Source organism: Rattus norvegicus, chromosome 8, assembly GCF_021556685.1.
Source record: "Rattus norvegicus strain SHRSP/BbbUtx chromosome 8, alternate assembly SHRSP_T2T, whole genome shotgun sequence".
Classification (NCBI taxonomy): domain Eukaryota; kingdom Metazoa; phylum Chordata; class Mammalia; order Rodentia; family Muridae; genus Rattus; species Rattus norvegicus.
Window position 1 is genome coordinate 75,666,341 of NC_141541.1, and position 26,777 is coordinate 75,693,117.

General features: G+C 46.6%; 1 protein-coding gene across 10 annotated transcripts in view; it reads right to left on the bottom strand.

The window, feature by feature from the left end:
• Positions 1-26,777, bottom strand: part of Tln2 (talin 2) — a 420,559-nt gene that overhangs the window by 102,714 nt on the left and 291,068 nt on the right. For all 10 annotated transcript variants that reach the window (NM_001419941.1, XM_087562128.1, XM_087562134.1 and 7 more), the window contains 9 exon segments: positions 6,502-6,604; positions 7,687-7,815; positions 10,409-10,543; positions 14,511-14,624; positions 16,522-16,635; positions 18,208-18,336; positions 20,305-20,471; positions 22,947-23,241; positions 24,745-24,912. In NM_001419941.1, the coding sequence (NP_001406870.1) occupies positions 6,502-6,604; positions 7,687-7,815; positions 10,409-10,543; positions 14,511-14,624; positions 16,522-16,635; positions 18,208-18,336; positions 20,305-20,471; positions 22,947-23,241; positions 24,745-24,912 (1,354 nt within the window).

The window sequence follows — 26,777 nt, forward strand, 5'->3', positions numbered from 1 at the left end:
ACATGCATTTACTTGTATATGTTTTCTTTCTCTGACTGTCACGGTTGTGAGTTCAAGCAGTGCCCTTATGTGTAACTATTTCTTTTTCCTCCTGTCTGATCTTACATCAACGTCCTAACATTTGCATATCTGTTCCTCTGCTGGCAGACAGGTACGTTGTTTTGTGTTTGGCATAAAACTCCCAAGAAAAGAAAGGTCTTGTACACGTGTTCAGATGAACACACGGAATCACATATCTTGAACAGAACCTAGGATTTGAATGGATGAGTCACTGAGGGCTAATGTAGCTTTAGAAAACAGTACACAACAGGTTCTAGGATGGCTTTACCACCACAATCCCCCATGCGCAATCTGGAGGAGATGCAGTCTTCTGCACCTTAACTAGTGGGTACCGTTGGAGTTTGATTTCAGTGGGTCTGTACCTGCAAACTCAATTGCATTTTAATCTCTGTACCCTTTGGGAGCAACCAACCAAGTTTTTGTTGTTGTTGCTATGACAATAGCCTGAGAAGAAGTAAGTAAGAAAAAGGGGGTTCACTTGGCATATAATTCCAGGTTGTAGGACCTCAGGACAGGAACCCAGCCCATCACATCTACAGTTGAGATAGAATCCAGGCACTCCTCACTTGTGTTTGCCTTTCCCTTACACTGTTCAGAACCCCTGCCTCCGGAATGAGACGGCAGAGAGTTTGCTAATGGATGTTAGAGGGCCCAGCAATCAGGATGTTGAGAAAACTTAAGAAATACGTTTAATGGCTGTTGGATAGCCTCTTGTGAAACATCTATCTTTAAATCCATTTTGATGCAGATGACCAGTCCTCCGCTGGTTCAGAATTACCTCATCAGCATAAACACAATCTGATGCCCCCAGTCCTACGGAGACTGGAGGAACTTTCTCATAGGAACCAAGGAACCTGATCTTCCCTGGAGCTTCTCTCAAGAAATGATTTCCCATAAGGCCTAGCAACAACAGTGTCCCAACCACAAGACTCTTCCTAGGCAGTACTGGAGCTGGATCTGAGGTTGCTAGCTTCCTGCCACACACTCTTGGGGACAGTCAAGTGCGAAGGCCTTTTGTTGGAACACAGACGCTGTGCATGGAAATTACTCTTCAGTCTGGAGTACTGTTTTCTACGGAGTCATCACAAACACAGCCAGCGGTCTTCCCTGTGGTAACCACGAGGCTCCATAATGAGAAAAGCCCCAGATCCCTCCAAAACAGTCATCCCTGCAGCCACAGACTCACTAATCTATGACTAGTCTGCATATCAGCTGAAATGAAATGCTGTAATTCTAACCATGCAGATCACAGCACTGCCAATCTACTGACTGCAGGCAGCCTGTAAAGGACGGATGTTACAGTCAGCATTTCTGTGTGTGTGTGTGTGTGTGTGTGTGTGTGTGTGTGAGATAGGTGTGTGACGTATTTGTGCATGTGTGTGTTATGGGTGTGGTATTTGATATATGTGTCTGTGATGTCATTTTGTGTGTGAAATAGGTGTATATTTATGTGTATGTGTTTGTGATGGTGTGTGTCTGTGTTTGTGTGCGATCTGTATGTGTGTGTGATGGGTGTGGGTGTGTGATGTAAGCTGTGTGTGTGAGGTATATGAGTATCTGTGAGTGATAAATTTGTGCATGTGTGCATTATGGGTGAGATGTTTGATATAGGTGTGTGCATTATGGGTGTGGTGTTTGATATAGGTGTGTGTGATGTCAGGTTTGTATGTGACGGTGTGTGAGATAGGTGTATGTTTATGTGTTTGTGATGGTGTGGGTCTGTGCTTGTGCTCGATCTGTGTGTGTGTGTGTGTGTGTGTGTGTGTGTGTGTGTGTGTGTGTGTGTGTGTGTATGTGTAGGCATTAGAGAAGCCCAGAAGTGAAAAGACAAAGGTAAATAAAGCTAAGGATTAGAAGAGAAACATTTTGTTTCAGTTTTTGGCTCCAGGTTGAAGGATGTCATCGCTCAGAAGAACTCCAGATGTGGTGAGGCCCTCATCCCGCTGTCTTCCCTGCCAAGTGTCTGTATGTCTAGACCGCTGTCTCTCTCACAGGCCACAGCTTCCCACAAGCCTCAGGAGTAGCTGAGAGTCTACGACTGACTAGTGGAGGTTCTACTAGGCTGTGATTTTTCAGACATCACCTATTGCCTTCTCATTTATTATCTGGACTCTTAAATCCACATCTATTCAAATTCTGTAAGAATCAAAGTAACACAACATTCATAATATACAATTAGAAAATATTTGTTTATGTAAAGCTACCGAATGGGAAATTCGTTATAGATTAAGAGGATATAAATTTTGAAGTAACATTTACCTATTTTGTGTGAACGTGCAGGTGTAGGTATGGGTGTGTGTGTATATGTGTGTGCATAGATGTGTCATCTGACATGCATGTGGAGGGCACAGAGCAACTTGTGGGAATCAGTTTTCTTCTACTTCCATGTAGCTTCCGGGAATTGAACTCAGGTCACCAGGCTTGGCAGCAAGCATCTTTACCTGCCGAGCCATCCTACCTATTGGCCCTTAAGATGATTTTTGAAAGGCAGAAACTGGAAAGCCAAGCTCTAAAAAGCCCTAAGCCTGTCCTGCCCATGGATCTTCTGGTGAGGACTCACTGTGAAACCAAGGCACAAGAAAGGATCCTGTTTGGAGGAATTAGGTCCAGACAGAAAAAGTTATATCATCAAAAGGATTCACAAAGCCACCAGGAGGCTGGAGAGCCCACTGAATATCTAAGGCCCAATATGACTACATTTACAGCCATGTTTTCAATGGGAATCAACATAGGGTCACGTGACTCAAGTCAGCAATGTCCTTTCCTCCCCTTCACTACCCCCATGATATTGCTTTTACAGTCAAGAGTACATTAAGATTTGTAACCCACGAGGGGCAAACTGTACAGCACACATCTGTTCTAATAACTGCAATCCTCAGAGAGCACAGATCGCTTTCATATCTGAATCTTCAATTATACTCGGGAGCAGAGTCTCAGGACAAAAAGCGACAGCGAACGTATCAGCATACTTCATAATTGTTGTTTTCAAGAGAGGGGCTCATGAGCGAGCCTTGAGCTGATCCTCCTGCCTCCAGGTTTGTGCTACCACACCCAGCTCTTAGAATGTTTGTTATTGTCAGAATTCACACATAACGCATGTCAAGCCATTGCTAGGCCACAATTACAAGGCTTCAAGATGAATTTTGGAAGGATGCAAAGAGTTTATTTGTTTTGAAGTTCTTGCAAAAAAATGTATATAGCTGTGTTAAATGGTTTAGAAATGTATTTAGACTATTTCGCTTGCCAAACAAAACCCACTTGCATTCAGGTACAGCCTACTGGGAGTTAATGTGTAGTCCCTGAACATTTCACAGGCGTGAAGCATGTGGGGAGGGAGCCTAGACTTAGAGAGATTTTTGTCTACCCCTGTTCTTTCTTTCCTTGCTTTCCACACCCTCCAGCTGTGCTGAAATCACCTCCAACCAAGTGACTAGGGCCCTCTTATCCTCGAAGCCAGTGGAGGCATCTTTACTGTCCCGTATGACTCTCTGGGCAGCAACTCTGTCTCCAGAAGCATGCTCTCCCTTGGTCTCCCCTCTCTACCTGTGGGTGTGGGTCCCCTTTCTATCACTCAGCTTCATCTTTCATCAGTTAACTCTTCTCACTCAGCCACTCGCTCCAGGCCAACTCTCCCAGAGTTAAGGTTTCAATCAGTTTCCATGACCCAAGTAATAACTACAAAACCTGTCCTTCCAGGAAAGCCCCCTCTCCCGAGAGCTGGAGAGCACGCTGCCCACCACATCTCTATGTGCTCACCCACCTGTCCATTGGCAGTTAGAACCAATCTTGTGATCTCACCCTAGCAACTCACAGAACTCTTTATTCATCTGTCAGCTCTAAGAATTCTCCAGGTTTTCCTCCTCATCTCTATCCCTGGCAACATTCTAACAACCACCAAGCAGGATAAGGCTTACCCCTTTAATCTATCTCCTTGTATACACTACCCCCATACTCTAGATCCATGTGTTAAAGACTTGGTCCCAAGGCGATCTGATTAGCATTAAGTCACAGTGCCTAATGGGAGAGTTTCAGGACAATGGGAAAACACTCTTGGGGGCAGTTATGGAATATTCCCTCCCTGTCTTCCTTCTCATTCCCTTTTGCTTCCTGGCCATGAGGTATGTGGTTTTGTTTTAGTATATGCTCCTGACATCATATGCTATGTCACCACATACTCAAATAATTAAGGACTAGAGCCACCATGAGCCAAAATTAACTTTCTCCATAGAAGTTAATTACCTCAGGTATTTTGTAATGGTGACATGAGGCTGACTAATTATCACAGATGATTACCACCTCTCATCTAGAGGAATTTAACCCCATGGGTCTCCCTGCTCTCAGTTGTTTCTCTCCATTCAGAGAAGAAGGGTCACACACAGGGCACTGTAATCTGTCTCCACACCTAAAACCTTCCAATAGTTTCACATGGCTCTTGGGGAAACTCAAAGCTGCTCATGTTGTCCTTGAGGCCCCTTGTATTGGTGCCTTGGCTCAGCCTTCCAGCTGTGACTCCTCCTCTTGCCTTTTACCAGAACCTTCTCAGTTCCTCAAGTCATCCTTCTCTCTTACCTTGGAGACCCCCTGCCACACAGCACCCATGTCAACACCACCCTCTAAATGCCTTCCAGAGCTGGATGGCTTGTGAGCTAGGCTGCCTGCCATCCTGCATGTTGGCAGTACCAGATGATGTAACTCCCAGGGCTCAAGGGCAGTCTCCCTCCTCAAAGCACACATTTCACCATATGCCAATTCTGCCAAACTTCTGGGATCACGTAGGAGTTTCTGAGAATGTAAACTTCTCCTTCTAGTTTGTAAGAATTCATACCTACACTTTCCTTTCTCCTGGAGCCCCTCCTAAGTGGTCTTCAACACCCTGGTCTTGTCTGGAAAACTTCCCTTAGTTTTGATTAGAAAAGAATTACATATTCTTATTACTATGTTATACTGACTTCGATTTCCTGTTTTGTTCTTTTAGTATTCAAGTAATGAGAAAGTGCATTTTTTATTTTGCTTGGAGGAATGACAGATTAACTCATCCAAACCTACCCTTGCACAGAGAAATGATTGGAAAACATATGGTTGAAGTCAGCTGACAGGAAGGCATCAAGGTAGAGAGGACCGAGAGCTGGGAAGAATGAAAAGCAGAAAGAGAGGAGACCAAGGCTCAGGGCAGCTTCTTCCCTTAAGGTGGCCCTTAATTTATAACAGCTGCAAGAGAAGGAAGAGGGGAAGGGAGGGGGGAGAGGGAGAGAGAGGAGGGGGAGAGAGGGGGAGAAAGAGAGAGGGAAGAAGAAGGGGGGAAGAGAAAGAGGGGGCAGGGAGAGAGATAGGGAGAGGAGAGAAAGATGGAGAGAGACAGAGGAAGAGGGGGAGAGAGGAGGAAGAGAGAGAGAGAGAGAGTAGAGACTTGGGGGGGGGGGAGAAGAGCAGAGATGGAGAGAAAACCTCCCCAGAGCCTACAGTATAAGGGGCTTATACTGTGTTCTGAGCCACAGCCTTGTTGCACCCTGAAGCCTTACACTGCCTCAACTACACACTAAAGGCTACACTCTGAAAGGTGATCAGACAGCACTCCCCAGTCAGCAGCCTATTTTCACCTCTTATTAGTCACACAGACTCTTACTCACACAGATTCCTAATTAAGAACACTTCTGTCTTTCAGAAATAAACAGCTGACACTGAAAAACCTCAGGTCTCCTCAGTGCCCCGAGGACACAACTCTGCTGCCTCCTCCCTCTCTGCCCTCCTTCCTTCCACCTTGGACAGCCTTGAGTTCTCATCCAGCTGAGGGTGGATGGCTCATGCAGTCACCTCTCCCTTCCCCTGCGGCCGTCTGATTCTGCTGACATTCTGACTCTCTAGATTTTACACTTTGACAGGATTTCAGGAGCTGGAGATAGCCCTAAAGTGTACAGTTATGGCCCTCTTGCAGTCTTAATAAGGGGTCTACATATAGTTTGGAAGTCATTTTATTACACTGCATGCTTAATCAGGTTAATATCTGTCAGGCTGGCAGATCTAGATCCGCTAAGCCAAGGAGGCAGATCTTTACGATTGTGTGGGAGGGAGTTTAGAGTTAGGTTAAGCAAGGTGAGAAGTTTGGCCGTCAGTCTTCAATAGCTGGTCATCAATAGGCTGGGGTTCTGGACTCAATCAATAGGAGGAAGCAAGCAGCCTGGCAGCCTCACGTTCCTACCAACATCACTCCCGGGCCATGATGTAAACTATGAGTCAAAATCCAACCCTTCTCTACTGAACTGCACACATGTCAGGTAATTTGTCAAGGTTCTAAGAAATGTATCAACCATGCTTGTGAAGAGCCCAGTAACAGTGCTGTGGTGAGTGCTTGCAGGATGCACTGTGAAGTTGAGGGGAGAGAGGCCAGACCAGGGGGTGTGCGTCCCAGTCCCAGGCACTGTAAAGGCTGAGGGAGGGTCCTACCTGTGTAGTGCTCATTGCCTTGAGCAGCGCAGGTGAGGAGCTGCGCCATGGAGGAGCCCACTCCCTTAGAGGTGCTTCCCAGGTCCTGAGCGCACTTTTCTAGCTGTAAGAAAAATCCAAAGAAGGCAGGACTTAGGAAAGAAACATTCCCCGAGGGGTTAGAGCGTGACACAGAACGATGACGCACATCAGAACTGAACCGAGCTCTTCCCCATCCGAGTCGGTCTGCCTGAGTGAGGCAGGTGCAGGTCCCACCGGCTGTGTGGAGGGAGCCCCACCCCTGAAAGTGCTGGGCTGGGGAGGCCTTTGCAAGCTAACGCAGTTCCTTAACAGGCTGCAGCTGTGAGCACTGCACCTTGAGAAAGTCCAAAGGAAATCATTCGTGGGCAGTAATGATGCCTTGGCGGGAGGCAGGCACACTGCCCACTGCACCGTCCTCCTGACAGGTGGGGACATTAACACAGGCCAGTCTAGTCACTGTCCTTCCAGGAGTTCAAACTGAAAGGCATGCAAGAAAAATGGAGGTTTGGAGTGGCAATGAGACTACAGAGGAAGGCAGAGGGCATGCATCTCATGAAGAGAATGCCTGCTTGCTGTGTCCACCAAGTAAGAAACAAAACTGGTACAGGCCTAGGGTACAGATAATTAATTATTATAGGCAGACACTGTTTAGAGGAGATTGCTAGGTGTATGGTGATGACAACTTTCCCAATGAAGGCCATTCCTTCATGAAAATGGAGTCTGGTCCACCACAGCCAATGGCACAGTATGTGCAACACCCCCCCCCCCCCCCGTCTCTCTCTCTCTTTCAATTTCAATCTCTGTCTCAATCAATCTCTCTCAATCTCTCATTCTCAATCTCTCTCTCTCTCTCTCTCTCTCTCTCTCTCTCTCTCTCTCTCCTCTCTTTCTCACACATACACACACACAAAGACAAAAACAAGTAAAAATTACAATGGGCTTCTTTTTTTGCATTCTACTTGACCCATTATTTGATGTAACTGTACAATGCACACTATATTGGTCCTTCCCAGGAGTTTGCAGAAACACCCAGGCAACAAACATCATAGATAATATTATAAAAAGGAAGAAAGGAAGGAAGAAAGGAAAGAAGGAAGAAATGAAGGGAGAAAGAGAAGGAAGGGGGTGGGGAGAATGGCAGAACCCACACCCCAAACAGCTTACTGTTTCTCCTGGAAGTGGTTTCAGTTGACTTTCTGCAGCGGCCATCTTGGCGTCCTGAAGCTCACTCTTGAGAGTCTGCACTGTGTTCAGTGCAGAATCGATTTCCATGGGACCACAGGCTTCATGGGCCTGTCAACAGAGAGGGGTATATGTGAATATAGTCGGCTTGGGAAAGTGACCTTGACACTCTGCAACATATTAAATGTTTTCCTGGAGACTCTGACTCTAGCAGAAGGTAAAGGCAGTAAGTGTTCTCCAGAGAGGCAGAACCACAGTCACTCAGGTCCTTAGACAGATTTTTCCTAAGTCATTAATTATGTGAGCCTTAGGACTACAGACACGTAAAAGCCTCCTTGAAATACTTTACTCTCAGACCCAAAGGATGTAGTTTTTATTCATCAGGTCTGGGTTGCACTGATGGATCACACAGCACAGTATGTCTGTACACAGAAGCCTGGGATGTACTTGCATGTGTGTACAGAGTCTCGGGATGCACACAGAGGAGTGAATAGGCTAACCGAGGAAGGACCCCTCATAGAGCACACAGCAGTTTCTTCTTTAACATTTCAACACCATACATCATTACCCTTCTGTGATGGTCTGCATGTGCTTGGCCCAGGGAGTGGCGCCATTAGAAGGTGTGACTCTGTTAGAGTAGGCTTGTGACTGTGGATGTGGGCTTTAAGCCCCTCATTCTAGCTTCCTGGAAGCCAGTCTTCTGCTAGCAGCCTTCAGATGAAGATCTAGAACTCTCAGCTCCTCCTGCACCATGGCTGCCTGGACGTTGCCATGTTCCTGTCTTGGTCTGACATCTGTAGAACCCTAAGGCTCCTTCCATAGTAAAGATGTAGGAACTCCCTCTTCGATTGTTTCTAACACTGGTCTCCAACAGCCAGGATTCCATGGCCCCAACTCATAATTTTGCCAGTCAGCATTCTCATACTTATAAATTATCACTCTGTGCCTTTTTTCTTTTTGATAACTGCCATAAAGCATCACTCAACTCTAGGTGACTGGATTTTATGTATTCATGTTATTAGGTTACAGAAGTTCAGAGAGGCCAGCAGACTCAACAGTGACAGGAGCCCCTGAACAAATCCATCCTATTTCATCCCAGAACCTTTAAGCTTAACCCTTCCAATACATTAAAAATTAAATAAATTAAAACCTCTCGCAGCCTCTTCCTGGACCAGCAGACATGCTTGAGCATCTCTTTGGGGCTCACTGTTCAAGGAGAGCTGACTGATGCTGGTATGTGGCAAATTCACTGAGAAAACTCAGCTTGCTACTGCATGAATTGTGGTGCGGACAGGTTTGCCAGAGGCAGGCTGGGTACCTGCATCTAAAAAGCACCCCACCACCCACACCAGGCCATTACAGTGTGGAGGGTTCTTGGACCTCGCTGAGAGACAGCTCAAACTTTGCTGGAGAGAGTCTAAGGCCCTGGGCACGTGGCTTTGGCAATGTGGCATCTCTGTTCATGTCAGGCATTCAAGTTGGCTTCCCACTTTCTTCCCTTGCCACTTTATGAGGCTGCGAGCTTCTATAAAGGGATTGCTACAAGGGAAAAAAATGAATTCAAGCCAGAACTTCATGCTAATAACTACATTAGAGTCTCAGTGAGCTCCTTTAATAACTGAGTTTCAGAGACTGAAATGTATTTAGTCCCCAGTTCAGTCCTACTGAGACTCTGTTAAGGCAAATGTGCCCATGTAAGGTGTGAAAACTTTTTAGGGAAGAAAATCGTAGCTAAGATGACAGCCCCTCCTAGGTATATTGCCTACCTACAGAATTTGCTCTTAAGTTCTTGGGATGGTACTCGAAAGATAAGGATAAAATTGCTTAAGCTTGGATCTGAAATGGCCAGTGCCTCATGGGATAAAGAATCAGTCCTAGTCTATAGCACTCCCGGGAGGCGGGGGAACTTTTAGGAGGTGACACCTAGAGGAAGGAAGGTACGTTATTGGGGGTGTACCCTTGAAGGAGTTATTGGGACCCTGGCTCCTTGTCTCTTTTATGCCCTGGCTGTCACAAAGTGAGCAAGTTCCACCTGTGCACTCTCACCCAGACACATGGTGTCACTGCCTCAAGGCACACAGTACTGCTGCCAGCCACAGGCAAAATGGCTGACTGACACTGAACAGAAATCCACGGTGTCCCCTCTTCCTTCTCTTTCTTCCCTGTATTTTCCTTCCTCCCTTCACCGTTCTCATTCTTTTGTTTGTTTGCTTGCTTGCTTGCTTTTTAGAAAGACAGGGTCTTACATAGCCCTGGCTGTCCTGTATAGCCAATAAAAAAGCTGAGGGTGACTTTGAACTTCTGAAGGTCCTGCCCCCATCTACCAAGTGCTGGGTTTATGGGCATGTGTCACCATGCTCGACTAAACCTTTCTTCCTTCATTTGTCATAGTACTGAAATGCTAATTAGTTAGCAATATTTACTTGGCCTGCGATTTATCTGGTACCAGGACACTTAACATGAGCAGTCTCACCTAAGATGTTTGTCCCAGGAAACGGGAAGAGATGGAGGAAGCATATAATTTGAAGTCATTTGTAGCTAGAAGGTGATGATCAGGCCCGAGAGCTTACACTAAATGTTAGGCCACAGTGCTATCGTCTAATGGTGATTAAATGAGGTTGAGGAACTGGATGGCACTTATACCACAACACCACAGAGAGATGAAAGGCTGAAGGGCTGACCACTGGAGCAAGGCCCCACTTGCCTTCTGTGAGGCAGTGCGCAGCTCAGCAAGGCTTGTCGCCAGGTTCTTGGCGCACTGACTCAGCTGCATGGCTGCGGCCTGGTCACTCACAGTGGGTACGGCCGCCTTAGCAGAGGACACCATCTTGCTTCCAGGCTGTGAAGAGATGAATGGAAAGGAAGATTATCTCCTGGCAACAAGCTGTGGAGAGATCCAACAGCATGGCCTCCATAGCAACAAGAACACATTTTCCCCTAAAACAGGGTGTAGTCTGGATGAGAACCGCCTCCCACAGGTTCCAGAACTTGAACAGTTGAGATTACGGGACCTTTAGAAGGCGGAGCCTTGCTGGAGGAAGTGTTACCAGGTGTCTTAGGGTTGATGAAACACCACAACCAAAGCACCCAGGGAGGAAAGGGTTTATCTGGCTTGTGTTTCGCATCATTGTTCATCACCAAAGGAAGTTAGGACAAGAACTCAAACTGGGAGGGAACCTGGAGACAAGAACCGATGCAGAGGCCTTGGAGGGGGGCTTGCTCTCCATGACTCGCAAAGCCTGTTTTCTTAGAGAACCCAGGACAACTAGCCTAGAAATGACACCACCCAGCATGGGCTGGGCCCTCCCACGCCAGTCGCTAATTAAGAAAGTGCCCCCCATGCTTGTCTGCTTACAGCCTGATCTTCTGCAGATATTTTCTTAATTGAGGTTCCCTCCGCTCAGATGACTGTAACTTTATGTCAAGTTGACCTCAATGTGGTCAATGTAGGGGGTATAGCATCATCCTACTTCCTGTTCTCTTCCTAACTGCGTCCTGTGTGTGACTTGTCAGGTTTCTGCTGCTGCTTCTGTGCCAGGTCAGACCTCACCGCTGTTAACGGACTCTAACCCTATGGTTCCTGAGACAAAAGAAACCCTTCTTCAAGTCGCCTTTGCTCATGGTGTTTATTGTCACCGCAGCTAACGAGTAACTAACACGAAGGAACACACTAAACTCCAACTAACTCCTAGAGCTGAAAAGAAGGCTTAGCAGTAAGAGCACTGGCTGCTCTTGCCAAGGACACACATACAGTTCCCAGGACCCATATGGCAGCTCACAAAGTTGTCTGTAACTCTAGTTCCTGGAGCGGATGCCTTCTTCTGGCCCCTGTAGTCCCCCGTCCCCTCCCCAACACGGTATTCAGGCAAAACATAAATATAACACCAAATTAATCTTAAAACAATAACAACAGAAAACCCCAAACAAGAGCCAAATCAGGCGCTCGCAGACACGGTACAAGGTATCAAAACGGGGCAAGACAGGCAAGTGCGGTGAAGTCACTTGAAACTCTCATTTAAAATAGATTCCAAAGATAGCTTTTTGATAAGAACATTCCTTTGCATTTCCTGGAGCAGTTCTTTATTCTGACTTTTAAATACACCTAACAGCCCATAAAAATAAGGGTGAATAAGATGGTCTTACTTTTTCACAAACCAAAACATGCTCCCCATGCAGAAGGCCTGTGCACACGCAGACGCATCTTCAAGAACAGGCTGTTGTTTTACAATACCCAGTTCTGCCTGGTTTTTAGGTGTACAATGTTCTGAGTCCCATAGATGTTTCTCAGTCTCCCACTGCTGGGATGCATCCACTTCCTTGTCAATGCCAATGTCGAAAAAAAAAATGGCAAGGAACTAGCTAAATCTCAATAATTCTTAGTGTGTAAAATTTTAGAAGTAGCTTTTCTGGCTCCAAAGCATACCAGCTTTTAGGGCTTTAAAAATGTATGCTATAAGTGGGTCTCAGAAAAATTGTAATGACTTAAGTGCCAGATCATAAATATTAAGGATAAAAGTACTGCTTTAGTATTTAAAGAATTAATGAGAATCAGTATGAGAGCCTAACGTAAGTATTGAAAACTTGAATAATTTCATGTTGCCAGCCCCTAAGAACAAAATACAGAAGCACATGAGAAATGCTTAACATTTGAAAACAAAGGACATGAAATCCAACGAAATAAAATTTAAAGAAACAAGCTAACATGCTTTTTAAAAAGCTCTTAACTCCATCTTATAAACTCTGTCTTATAAAAGATGTATTAAAAAGTGTGCTCCACATACTGTGAACTGTAATTTACATTGCTCACCCTCCTGGAAGGGCAATTCTAAAATATTCATGAGGGAAGTTCAAGATGCATGCTTGGGCTGGGTTAGCTTAGTGATTGTGTGTGTGTGTGTGTGTGTGTGTGTGTGTGTGTGTGTGTGTGTACACACAGTAGATACTATATATGTCTATTTTTAATAGTTCTTGCTCACATTCTATGTATTTATAAATATGAACGTAAATATATATAAATATACACAGACATTTTTTCCCACTTTTCCAGTCCCTCCCAAGGCCTGGTCTCTCTGTGTATCCCTGGCTGTCCTGTGTGGGCTAGAGTGTCCTTGAACTTAGAAATCTACATGTCTCTGCTTCCCAAGTTCTAGGATTAAAGGCCTATGCCACCATGCTTGGCTTAGACATACACATTTTTTGATTTGTTGATTTTTTTTTTAAAATAAAGATGTAAGTATCTACAGTAACAGGTAAAAGAACAGGAGAAAAGAAGAAAAGATGAGAGGGAGAGGGAGAGGGAGAGGGAGAGGGAGAGGGAGAGGGAGAGGGAGAGGGAGAGGGAGAGGGAGAGGGAGAGGGAGAGGGAGAGGGAGAGGGAGAGGAAGAGAAAGAGAAGAGAAGAGAAGAGAAGAGAAGAGAAGAGAAGAGGAGAAGAGAGGAGGAAAACGTAGGAGGGAAGGAGGGAGAGAAAGAGAGAACATATAAGCAAATCAGTTCAGTGGACTGAGAAACACCTTCCATGTTCAATTCTAACTCTCTATGGTCTCCCCAGGTACAGACTAAACACAGAGTCAGCTCCAGGATTACTAAGGAAAAGAGGAAGACCTTCTTTCTAAACCCTAAATCTCAGTGTGACAAAGAAAAAGTAACTTGTTGGCCACCCTATTTCTAGGAATTCACCCGAGTAAATAACTCAAGCTGGGGATAAAGACTGTGCACCTGCAGAGGGTCACATTACAGGATACTCTCGATAGCCCCAAATCAAACACCAGCACATCTAATGAAGGGATGGTTAAAGGAAGAGTAGAGCCCCATGGCACGAGTTCTGAAACACAAATGCCCATGCTACGAAGGAGGGCAGGGGGCAGCTCAGTGGTAGGTTCTCCTGATAGGTAGGGCTATTGCTTCTCCTGATAGGTTTGATCCCCAAAGGGTTTATATGAACAAATGCAATTCAAAACATTATACGCCATAACTAGAATATATTGTTAAAAATGTCTATTTTCAGACATAAAAAAAGGAAAGATTTTAAGAGTTAGACTTGAGAGGTTTGGAATAAAACTGCCTTTTGGACATAATAGGACTGTAACACTCACATTTGTCATGGTTGCCTGCACAAGACGGGCACAATATCAAGCCAGTTAGCATTCTATTGTAGAGTGGAAAGGGGTTCATGAACCCACATCCTTAACTGAGGAACAACTGGCAATTAGTAGAGAGTCAGTTTTCTTTAAGGTGTGGCTTGTGGTAGGATTGCCCCTCTCTGGAGCATGCTCTCAGAAGCATATATACCACATGAACTAGAGTCAATGGGTTATTAGACTCAGAAAAACACAGACTCTGAGTCGGGGTAGAGGGGTGAGTAAGGGTGGTTCTGGAACAGGAAACGCTGAGGAGCTGAGGTAAATGTGATCAAATTACACCGTGGGAAATTCTCAATGAAGGATAGGATAATTTTAAGTTCGAGATTATATATCTACTGAACAAACCAGTTAGTGTACCTCTCTGTGTCTAACAGAACACAAGAAAGTAGACAAAGACATCCATGATTTATCTCTGCACAGTGGATGAGCAGGCAGCGCTTGGAAAACTAACCTATTGTCATTGCTTGCCTTGATCACTAGCACTTTGCTTGGCCAGTGTCGTCTCCCTCACCCGCAATGGACAGAGTGCCTGGCGGCTGCTTAGACAAACACTTAGCGGAGGCTGTGGGATCTGCACAGGTATGCTCTGTCCTTTAAGGACAGAGGGCAGACTCCGCCAGCTGGGGGTTCTGCAAGTGACCATGGGTGCTGGGTTCCAGTTACCTGCAGGAAGTTCTGACTGGAGATGATGAGGGCCAGCTGGGCGCTGAGGTCTTCTGCTTGAGCTTGGCTCCCCCTCACCCCCTGCACTAGCTGAGGGATGTGATCAGCCACCGCCTGCAAAGAGCCACAAAACAGGAACTGAGCAAAGGGGCGGGGAAATGAACCAAAGTGATGATTGTCTGTGGTGACCCATTCCCAGGGACACTAGGATCAGAAGTTGGATTCAACAGCATAGGAACCCTCTTCTCTCTGCTGCTTCTACTCTAACAACAGTCCTGAAGGGCTCGGTCTACTGTTAGGCAACTGTCCCCTAGAACAAAGCTTTGAAAGAACTTCCCTAGTCAAAACTCACAGCTCCAGGCCAAGGGGACTGAAGGTGAAACATCACACACACACACACACACACACACACACACACACACACACACACACACACACACACACACGTAGATAAACTGAGTCAGATGGCTGCAGGACCAGAATGAGGACAGGAGAGGATCAAGAGCCAGCACGTTTAAGTGCTCAGGCCCCTGACTTGGCAGGTATGGATCCTGGGCCTTACCTCACACGTGGTCATTGCTCTTGTTTCTCTATTCCAACCAGTTCTTAGCATTGCTCAAATAAGACAACCCAGTATACAGGAGAGAGGGGTCACGTTTAGCAAAGCAGGACTGCTCTATGACAGTCACCTTCAGAGGAGCCTTAGGAACCAGCCACCTGCTTGTGCTCTTCCTAATTCCCTCTGATGGAGCAGGCTTCAGAGGCTGGAGCATCAGCTCTGGTGAAGCTGCCCAGTGCACCTTAGCCCTGTGCCCACCCCAGCCAGAGTGTAAAACTACTTTAAAGGATGCCAATGGAAACGTGCACAGGCTCTTTCCAATGCTGACTCCAGGAACCTGGTCCATGTTCCCTCTCAACTTGAGCCTGTCATTTAGATTCTCTCTCATTTCCTGGCAGGGATGCTCTGAGATCTGATACCTTCAGTCTCTTTGGCAAAGAGGGAGGGAAAGCTGGCTGATTCTGCAACAGGTCCCTGGGTATGAGCAGCTTGCAGTCCCTGAGGAAGGGAAAGACCTATACTGTCTGAGCAGAGGCCTCACTCTCAGCAAGCTCTTCTCCTTCCACAAAACCTAAGCGCAAAGGACCACAGACCGCTGTGCATCACAGACACAGGCAAGTATGAGAGGGGACCTTGGGAAAACCAGAATCAGGAACAGAGAGCTCTAGACAATTCTCTCCTGGTTGCACAGCCAATTTGTGAACAACTGGATTCCCCTCAGAAACACAGCCACTGCTGAAGAGGCAGCTTCCCTCAGTTGACTCAATCCTTTTCAGAGATTTGGAGGAAAGTCAGAACAGGTTAACCGTCAGAACACTGGCACAATCAGACATGCCTGTCACCAGCCTCCACTGCTAACACTGTCAGGAGACTCCAGCAAGATGTCCCATCACGTGCAGGAGGTGACTCTGCAAAAGGATTTTATGTCCTAGGACATTAAAAGTGTCCCAGGAGAGTCAACCCTCTTGGTAGGAAGAGGGAATGTTTGCAGTAAACTTGCTTTGACACAAGTAACAGAAAGACCCAACAGGAGGCCACAGAAGGCAGACAGAACAAAGCAGACCTCAGATGCAGAGAAAGCAGGAAAGCAACCTGCAGTAGCATGGAGACTGGACACGACCAGTCTCCCAGACAGGAAAGCGCTCTGGGAAGCCAAGTATTCATTTCCATTTCAAAGCTCGAAGATGACCTCATCGGTTCTCCTTATTCAATTCTGTCTCTTAAAAAAGATGTAGATAAAGGAAAGATGATGTTGGAAAAAAGACACTGCTTCCAAATGCAGGCCCTCCACTTAATGGACAAAAACCAGACACGTATACACCTGGAATACAGAGCCACTGCAAACTAGATTACGAGCCCGGAGGACCTGTCTTAAATGAATTACTGGGGCATGTGGTGGTCTAATGTTAGTGATCTGTTGCAGACCTGGCCTTCAGCGCACAGGGAGCTTACCTTGCAGCTCTGCACCAGTTGCTGCTGGGCCGAGGGGTTCTTGTTGGAGATGGCTGCATTCTGGGAGGCTGCAATGGTCTGTGTGGCAGCAGCTGCAGCCTGCTTGGCTGCAACCTGCAGAGGATAGTGACACAGGTCAGTCCAAGACGGTCCTTGAGAACTCATATACCACGCCTTTTCCCTTCAGGAGCAGATACTGTCTCTTCCGAGCCACCGAGGATCTCAACCTTGTCACCCTTTGTTGTCTTCCTTGCTGCCTGCTTTTTGTAAAAGATGGGAGTGACCTTTTGCTGGTCTCATTCTGGTCACCACAGGTGTTATGAGTGAGCGCAATGGCCTCGTCATATCCAGAAGACATTATTTCACAGCGAGCCCCTTCGACCCCTGGCTCTTTGATCTTCCCACTCCAATGTTCCCCAAGCCATTCAAATAATCAAGTCAGTCAGTTCTCCAACATGACACAGAAGAGGCTTGGAAGGTCCCACATCTAGATAAGGAGGTGTGGGCAGTGGATGGCCCATGGGGAAAGGAGAGTCCGTTTTCCTCTCTGTGTAGATCACTGTAGGGTGCCTACGCTCCCTGGATAGAGCCTGCACTCAAGCACGGGTTGCAGCACGATTTTGACTCAACAAATTATTATCATTAGATGAAGGAGGAGAAGGAAGAGGAGGTAGAGGAGTAGGAGGAAGAGGAGGAGAAAGGGGAGGAAAAGGAGGAGGAAGGGGAGGTGCCCAGCAGCTGCCAGCAGCGTGAAGTTAGGAAGGGGATATAGAGAAGTGGTCCGGGAGTTGGAGTGTGGATACGATCTAAATACATTTATGTATGAAGTTACCAAAGAGTGAATGGAAATTTAAAAGACAAGAGACGGTTGCAGCACTGAGAAGGCACTGGTAAGCAGGAGGGTCTTAATGTTCTAGGGAGAGAAAATGTCCCCCATGAAGCACAGTCTGCTCTTTACGTCAGCATCGATGGAGGTGCCCGTTCCTCCCCTCTCATAGTACCCAGAAGCCTTAGCTCATGTGACACATCCCCCTGGAGTAATTAATCCAGTTCGATATTTTGTCTCCTTCTACTAATGAGACTGATTTTCTTCCCCAGCTCAGTGGGCAGCCAATAAAGGGACTGCTCAGTAGACAGTCAGGTAAGTTGGCCTTCATCCCTCCACATGTTAGCTGGCGGGTCTCCTATAAACATCCAGGTAAAGAAGTGTTTTTCTTATGCCGTTTGCACCTATTATCTTCAACTCTTAACTGGAATACATGGTCTGAGAAGAAATGACGAACACGTTCATCCTGCCTCCCTTCTCGGTCCCGCCCTGCTCCCAAGCTCTAGTCTGAAATTAACAGGAAGCCACAAACCTCGCTGCCTCCAACAGAATGGGAACTTAGCTTGACTGGTCCTGCTGAACATCCTTTGACGCCAAGAAAAAAAGACCCCCAATCCTCCTGCAAAAACACTGCATTCTATTGTTCAAGGTTGACCTCTGAACCCAAAGCCTTTGGCAGCCCTGAACTGAAGTGACCTTCCAAATTGTGTGGATTCTGTTAATGTGACCAAACTATCCAACATCCCTGACTTTGATCTGGCATTCTTCGTATAGGTATTGCTTTGGTGACTTGACTTTCTCCCCTCAGGTAACTCTTAGCGATCACAAGTGACACTCTAAATGCTAGCGCGTTTCCTGACCTCCAGCCGGTTGACGATTTTTTTCTTAATAGCGTTCTGGGCAGCGGCGTTGGTTGCTACCCGGAGACCCTCGGCAGCTTCTCTCAGCCTTTGCTGCTGGTCTTCGTTCTCCGGGTTGGCTGCAGCCCCCTGCAAAGGTAGGAACAGACACTCCACGTGACCCGGGGACAGTAGGCTGCGATGGCCAACGGCACACCTCTAAGCTTACTTCTCCCTAATAGTGCCGAATGTGGAACGCCACAGGCTAGGATAACAGCCGTGTACTACCAGGCCGTGCCAATGTGCTGGCTGCCTCCGCCTCCCGAGTAGCGTGTCCCAGCCCTGTACATACTATCCTCATACTAAAGCTCAAGCCTGCAGGTCTTGTAAGAGATGACACTGTAAGTCACACTGGGTATCTACAGTTGCAGTTGCAATTTCAAAGGCTTTAAAGACATTTGAGGCATTATCCTAATGTGCCACATGAGGAAGTATGCTTTTTATTTATGTATCAGCTAAAAATCTGAGTGAAAAGAAACATATTTTATTCTAGTCTGGAGTTGAGTTTTACAAATCTTGAAAGATGAAGTGCCCTGACAATTTTCTTCCAGGAGGATGAGCAATTGTGTGAGTACCATTTTCTTAACAGCAGCAGCAAAAAGTAACAAAAAAAAAAAAAAAAAACCAAAACAACCCCAAACCGAAACAAAACAAAACCCCTCCCTTTTTGCTGAGTTGCGTTACTATTCTATCAGACATTAAAAGGACAATACAAAAAAAAAGTAATTCTCATTGTAGAAAAAAACAGAATGGTCTCTTCCAGAGATGGATGGAGGGAGGGAGAGGACAGACAGACAGACAAAGGTTGGACGACAGTGGGAAGCCTCAGGAAGGGAGGGGAGTGAGCGCGAATGCTCTGTGGCCTGGAAGAGGAGCCATGGCTGAGACAACTAGCTCTTTCCTGTGAAGTAGCTTGAACAGTGAGTGCTCAGAGCGATGGACGGGAGGGTGACAGTCAATTAAAACAGAATGCTATTGTGAGTCAATTAAAATTCTGATTTGAAAAAAGAGGCTCCGAGAGATCTCTCCCCATCAGATACAAGAAAAACATGTGCGAAAAACTCTCAAGGATGAGTTTATCGTAGCTGGTACGACAGACGCCCTGATGGCTCGTGTCTTCACATCACTGTTGGAACATTCCAAGGCAACAGTAAATACAGAAAGAAATGGTTCCATTGGGAAAAGAAGCCCTTGGATGGAGCATGATGGGAGGGGGCAGGGAGACCAGGGGCGGGGTCTACAAAAAGTTTGCTGAAGGCCATGAAAAGAAATCCTGTCTGAGACAAACAGCTGGTACTCAACTGTATTCAAATACAGAGGCTCGTGCCCTTGGCTGGCAGAAGAATATGGCACCCACACAGCTGTCAACACTTCACAGGTCCACAGCCCTAGAACCCTGGTACTTCAGCTGAACCTGTCCTTAGCATCTTATCAGTTTTCCTTAGATACACAGGATTGTAAAGTCAGGAACAGCCGGTTAATATTGGGAGAATGTACTCTTCCATCCCCTTGCGACAAAATATGGTGGGTAATTTTGACTGTCCACGGTGGGATTTAGAATCACCATGGACACACATCTTTGGGCACGCCTGTGAAGCAGTGTCTAGACTGAGATAAGTGAGGTGGGAAGGCACCCTTAAGTGTGGGCAACCCCACTCTACAGGCTGGGTGCTAGACTAAATTAAAAATGGAAAGGCAGCTGAGCGCCAGCATCGACTTCTCTGCTCCCTGACTAGGGAAGCAATATGATCAGCTTCTGCTCTACCACCATGAAGGACTGTGCCCTCAACTGTGCCCTCAAAGTGCAAGCCCAAATAAATCCCCCCTCCTTCGTTAGGTAACTAACGCAGTCATGAGAGAATCCATGATGCTGGTGTTAGAGGCTCTGCTCTGCTGTTCACACTAAGTCAGCACCTCTTTCTCGTGCTCAGCAACTCCTCCGATATTCGAGTTTTCAACCAGGAGAAATCCGAACTCCATCCTTCACTTTTGAAGGTAAGTTTCAAACACTAACACTGGACAGTGTTTACATTTCAGGCCAAAAGACCAATGCCCTACCTTTGCAGCTTCCACCATGCGGGCGGTGGAGTCGGCCAAGAGCTTTGCGGCTGCCAGGAGCTTCTTGGAATTCTCCATGTCAATCTCAGCCTCCGCATCTGACCTCATGGCATTGACGAGATCTGATGTGGCCTGGGCCAGCACCCGGGCTTGGCGCACCATCTCACCTAGAGGACAGGACAGTAAGTGTAGGCTTTTTTAGTCATCATTCTCACTGAGCACAACCTCAAAGGTCAGGAGGGCTTTGTTTTGTTTTTATTTCCTACTGTTATTTTGTTTAAAATAGGCTTTTTCCTGTGTCTCAGGTCAACCTCTAACTCTCTATGTAGCCAAGGATAGCTTGGATTAACTAATTTTCTTCCCTCTACCTCCTTAGGGCTGGAATTATAGGCTCACTCCACTATGCCTGGTTTATGAGGTGCTAGAAGCTGAGCCCAAGGCCTTTTTGCACACCAGCCAGGCAGTTTACCAAACTGAGCTACATCCCAGGTCCATTACTGCTTGTCCTTGCTGTGCACGTGATTTTATGAAAGTCTTTTTCAACTTTCTTCAGGAAGTGGGAGGGCCATTAAGGCATAACATTACAAATTAAACCATCCCAGGGAAAGGACTGGTTCCTCTCCCAAAGGTGTTCTTGAAGGGAGACAAGCTTTTATACATACAGGCATGTGCTAAAATCAGTGTGGTGACTTCAATGTCATTGTGGGACAGAAAGAAAGAGAGAAAGAAAGAAAGAAAGAAAGAAAGAGAGAGAGAGAGAGAGAGAGAGAGAGAGAGAGAGAGAGAGAGACAGACAGACAGACAGACACACACACACACACTGGGCAAATTGACGAAATTCAAATACTATGAATGGCTAACAGAAATACGCCCTTGAATGGTCTGACAAATGTGCCACGAGTTACAGAAGAAACAGGAGGAAGAAGAGAGATAGGACTCTGCTACCCCTGCAACTTTTAAGGAAAGTTTAGAACTATTCTAAAATAGAATAGTTTATGGAAAATAAGTCAAAAGAAGATTAGCAGAAAATCCAATTGTATACAGCACTCTAGGTTTGTTAGTAAATTAAGAAGCATATAAAAGAACACAAGGTAATTTTCCCAACAACTATCAAGCACTTGCCAGGTCTGTGGCACACATCTGGGATCCCTGGACATCACTGGCCAGCACAGTGTATCACAAGGCCAAGGCTGGCCCTGACTACAGAGGAGAGTCTGTCTTCAGAAGTAGCCAAATGAAAGGACCACCACCCAGAAGTTTTTATACAGTACAGTTCTACACTGGCAAAGCAGACTTCTTAAAGGTAGCTGGTAGGGGGCTGGAGAGATGGCTCAGCGGTTAAGAGCACCCAACTGCTCTTCCAGAGGTCCTGAGTTCAATTCCCAGCAACCACATGGTGGCTTACAACCATCTGTAAAGAGATCCGATGCCCTCTTCTGGTGTGTCTGAAGACAGCTACAGTGTACTTACATATAATAAATGAGTAAATCTTAAAAAAAAAAGGTAGCTGGTAGGGTTGTAAACCCTCTTTGGAGAGAAATTTCATTAAGAAGTTTAAACTTCAAAATCCACGTATCGGTTGGCTGGGAAATCCCAGAGACAGGCATTGCCAGCCAGATAAAAGCAAAGGAAGACGCATTTTCAAGCAGGCTCTATGCAGCAACATTTTTGTAAAACCAAAACAAACTGGCAAAAGAAATATCTATTAACAGATAATCAGTCAAAGGGCTGGAGGCTAAGCTCGGCAGTGGAGTGCTTGCCTAGCATGCAGCCTGGGTCTGAGCCCTAACCCTGAGAAAAACATAATCGGTTCAGCTACGATGATGCCTCCAAAATGGAATTCCGTACTGTCATGAAACATTAGATGTAGAGGTGGACATGGAAAAATCCATATGAAGAACACAATTATATTTATGTACACTGTGCTAGGGCCTCCATCTGCCCCTCTACACACAACCTTTGGAAGGTAGGGATGTTCGGATAAATGAGAGAAACCATGAGGTGACGGTAGGCTAACCTGTCCACTATGGCAGCCATTTTACCACAGATCAGCATAGAATAAATCGGTCAGTTCCAGGGGTTAGGGGGGCATAGTGGCAGGATGAATTCAGAATTTACTTTTCAACAAACTGGAGAGGCAAGCTGCATACATAGTTTCAATTTGCAGCCTGAGTATATCACGGTATCTTAAAACGTCCCACCCTATGTCTCCCCAAGAAATGCCTCAAGGGCAGTGGTTTGGCCCCGTCCTTCAATCCCATCTGCTGTCTACCGTCCCTCCTGGTTCTCTACAGTGACCTTGGGGGTTCTAGTGACCTTGACATAAATGTCTTCATCCCAAGCTTTGCTCCTGTTTCCTTTGGTGGCTGCTCGGACTTTACTGACCACACCCTGTATATGGGATGAAGGAGCTTATTAAATTATGAATTCAATAATGAAATTCTGATGAAGTTCTTAATTGTGCCCCTGGAAGAAATGTTGGGACTCCTGGATCTTTCTCTGTGCCATGGGGAGGACGTTTTAGATTAAGGAAGATGCACTGCTCCTCTTGTTCCTTGCTCCAGAGGTCACCTAGAAAGTGACCGTCACCATGAGGAACACCCAAACCATCCAACCCCTCCCCTCCCAAGCCAGTGCCTCACCAGCATCCCCCATGGAACTGAAGATGCTCTCAGTGACACACATGATGGTGTCGGTGGCCTGGTCATAGCGGCCGATGGGCTCGCCCCGGCTGGCGAACTGCCGCACGTGCTGCAGGAGGTCGTGCAGGGCCTGGCTGACCACGCTGGCCGCCGCGCTGACCTGCTTCAGGAGCTCACTGTCACCGGTGGCCGCCTGGCAGGCACGGACACAGTTTTCCACAGAGCGGTCCACCAGCTTCCCAGCTTCGATCAGCTGCTCCTGGCACACGGGGGAGCTGATCGTGGGGCTCACCACCTGGAAAGACACAGAAAGGCTCACTGCAGTCGATGTTCCTGGTGCCCCATGGTGTCTGGCATCTCCCTCAGGTCCCTTTGTCCCCCACGTATCACACACACAAGGGACCCAACTCATCCAATGGGTTAACCTCTACACTCTTAAACTTTCATTGTGATTTGAGAAATCCTGCTAATTAGTCATGCACGGCAGTCCTCATTGCCTAGTACTTACGTAAGGACAATGTCCTGATATCTACTAATGATATGCTTTCCCTCTTAGGGTACCCTAAGTGAATCTTCTAGGCTGAGGTAAGACAGCTGACTATCTAAAAGAATTGCACATATTTTCCAGAGGCTAAAAATGCTGCCTGTGTTTCCTTAAAGACTAGGGAAAGTCTGTCAGTTACCTGTGGACTCTAGGACCAGCAGGAGGATGGCTAAGGATGCCTCTGGGTGTTGTAAATCCTCTCAGGGAAGGTGGGAGGTGGGTGGGTTGGGGTGGGATAGATGGGGAATGCCTGCCCTTAACCACAGATCTACAAAGCTGGAGCTGGAAGGCCCAGAAGCAGAAGCCCCTCATCCAGAGAAGCACACATGTATGATGGACTGGAAGGGCACCGGGGATCAGACAGGTCTAAGTCATAACCCCAATCCTGCTGCTTACTTTCATGAATAAAAGCACCTAACACTGAAACACAGGTTTCTCATCAGTAAATGAAGGCTAATGCTGCACAATGCTCGGGGCTGCTGGGAAAGCCAACCAGGTGATTCTGACACAATAAACACACCCTGGAGCACTCACGGTGTCAGGATGACTGGGTCTCCCCAAGAAGCTGTGGGTTCAGTACGAACCCCTTTACAACGTTGTACAATGAATTGCAAAGCTTCTTTCTATTTTGCTTTTCACTATTTCCCCCTCAAGACAGAGTTTCTCTGTCACGGAACTCGATGTGTGGACCAGGCTGGCTTCAAACTCACAGAGATCTGCTTGCCTCTGCCTCCAGAGTGCTGGGCTGGGATTAAAAGCAGGGAAAACCTCTTTTATGCTCTGGAAATAAGATGCACTGAGAGGCCCAGAGGGAGGGGCACATGACAATTTGTATCTAACAATAGATGAGCCAACAATCAAAGCAGAGTTAGAGTGCTTCTACTAAGGTCCTGTCGTGTCTGGCTGATGATGCTGGTGCACAACGCTGATTCCAGGACTTGGAAGAAAGAAGCAGACAGATTTCTCTGAGCTCAAGGCCAGCCTGGCCTCCCAATAGTTCCAGGAGAACCAAGATACACACTAAGACCTTGTTTCCACCCCTACCTCCTTGCAACCCCCCCTCCCCCAAAACCCTAAAAAAAACCACAACAATGAGAACCCAATACCCAAGCAACCATCAGCCAAAACAAAAATCCGTTCGTGTCCCCAAAGAAGAGATCTGAAGCAAGCTGCAGTAGCGCCCAGGCTACTTAGACTGGCGGCAGGTGAGAGCGTGTGGCCCCGTAGGGAGGGCTGCCATGCCAGCTGGCTTACCTTAGCACACGCCACAAGCTGCGAGGTGGAGAGGGCACACTGGGTGGCTGCGGCGATCACCCTGTTCTGGAGGACGGTGTCTTCAGCCACCTGGGCCACATTCTTCGCCTTGAGTACTAACATGGCAGCAGCGTTGGCAACAGCTTTAGCGAGACTCATTAAAACATCCTAAGGAAAGGGGACCAAAGCTATTTATTGCCATCCTCCAAACACTGAAACTGAGTGGAGTGCACCTAACCTTTCTATTAAAATTCCGTTTGGTTTTTTACCTTCATTACCTTGGGGTTTTTTCCCCTTTATTTTTTGAATGGCCAACCCATCCTTGCAAGAAACTAAGGAAAAAAAATTTTGTATCCTGATAACAAAACACTGAGTAACACAGGTTTCAACATAAAACAGGTCAGGGCTGGGGAGATGGGCAAACAGCAGGACCTGAGACTGGATCCACAGCACATAAAAAAAGCCACCGGCAAATTGACAAGTTTGAAATGTGCCATCAGGCCAGAGACCGGCAGATCCTTAAAGCTCACTGGTCAATCGGTCTAGTCTAACCTGAGAGCTTCTGATCTGGAGACAGACTCTGTCTCAAAAAGTATGGTGCAGAGTGACTGAGAGACATTTGACATTAAACTCTGATGCACACATGCACACATATGTGCATGCCTACCAAATAAACACATGCGTGCACACACATCCAATCACATATACAGATCCTCCAAATACCACACACAAATAAAGCACCAAAATAAAAAAAATTAAACAGAGGAAACAGGAAGGATTTAACTGGTGATTCACATTCTCACACGGATCCTTGACTCTTGTATGTGTGACGGATGTGTGACATCAGGAGAGGCTGAAGAGACGCTCAGAGGCCACCAGTACTGTAATAGGTAGGCATTAAAGCAGGGCCTCTGAGTCATCATGCCCCAGAGTAAATTGAAAATCAATCTTTCGGAAGCCTTGCTTGCACAAGCATGCAAATTATGATCTGAAAGCCAGCGGTCCCTCTGCCTCCAGAGGGCAACCTAGGACACACACAGAGTAACTGCCAGCACCAATTCCTATAGCTGGAGAGCCAAAGACTACTCTGAACATATTCTCAGCATCCAGAACCTTCTGCATAGGGACTGGAGTATGCAAAGTAGAAAAGAACTTGCATAAATTAACTATGGTAAGATGAGGAGGAGCAGAGGTATGCCTCGGTTGGTACACTGCTTGCCCAGCAGATGTGAAGCCCTGGGTCCCATGCCTCTCAACTAGATATGGTGGTGCCTGCCTGTAAGCCCAGCACTTGGGAGGTAGGGCAGGGGACCCAAACTTCAGGGTTGTCTTGGGATAGTCTAATTGGTAGGACAGCTTAGACGACATGAAATCCTATATCAAAACAACAACCACGTCTAACTACAGCTGCTAGGACTGCAAGAATTTCAAGTTCAGCTTATGAAAGGCATTCTGCCTGCAGGAGGGACAACCAGATCTGTCACCCATCTGTTTGACCCAAAGAAGAACCACTTTTATATTCAATTTACATCAGTGCTGCGAATATCGGGAGCACCTTATTTGATTTAGAAATACCTTCCCTAACATCCAAGTCATTGTTACTTTGAGCGAGCGTGTCAAGGCTTTTCTCCAGAGGAAATGTGGTCAGAAGTCTTTAGTTGTTCATCAGATAGTATAAAAAAAGCACACTTGGTTCTAAACGTCCAGGGTACCCATCAGCTCTTCACAATGAGAGATTTTTATGAGAAAATATTTTGGAAAGTGTGTCCAGCCTGTCAGTTTATAGGAGTGAAGAATACGTTCGATGCAGGCAACTCTAAAAAGTGGCAAATAACCTAAGGAAGTTGCTTTGGGGGCTGGAGAGATGGCTGGTTAGGGAAAAGACACTGACCATTATGCCTCATGACTAGAGCTTGTCCACACGGTTGGAGAAGAGAATGGACTCCCCAAGTTATCTCTGACCGCCACATGTATGCAGTGGTGAAGTGGTAAGCATGGACACATACACACACACATACACACACACACGGGTA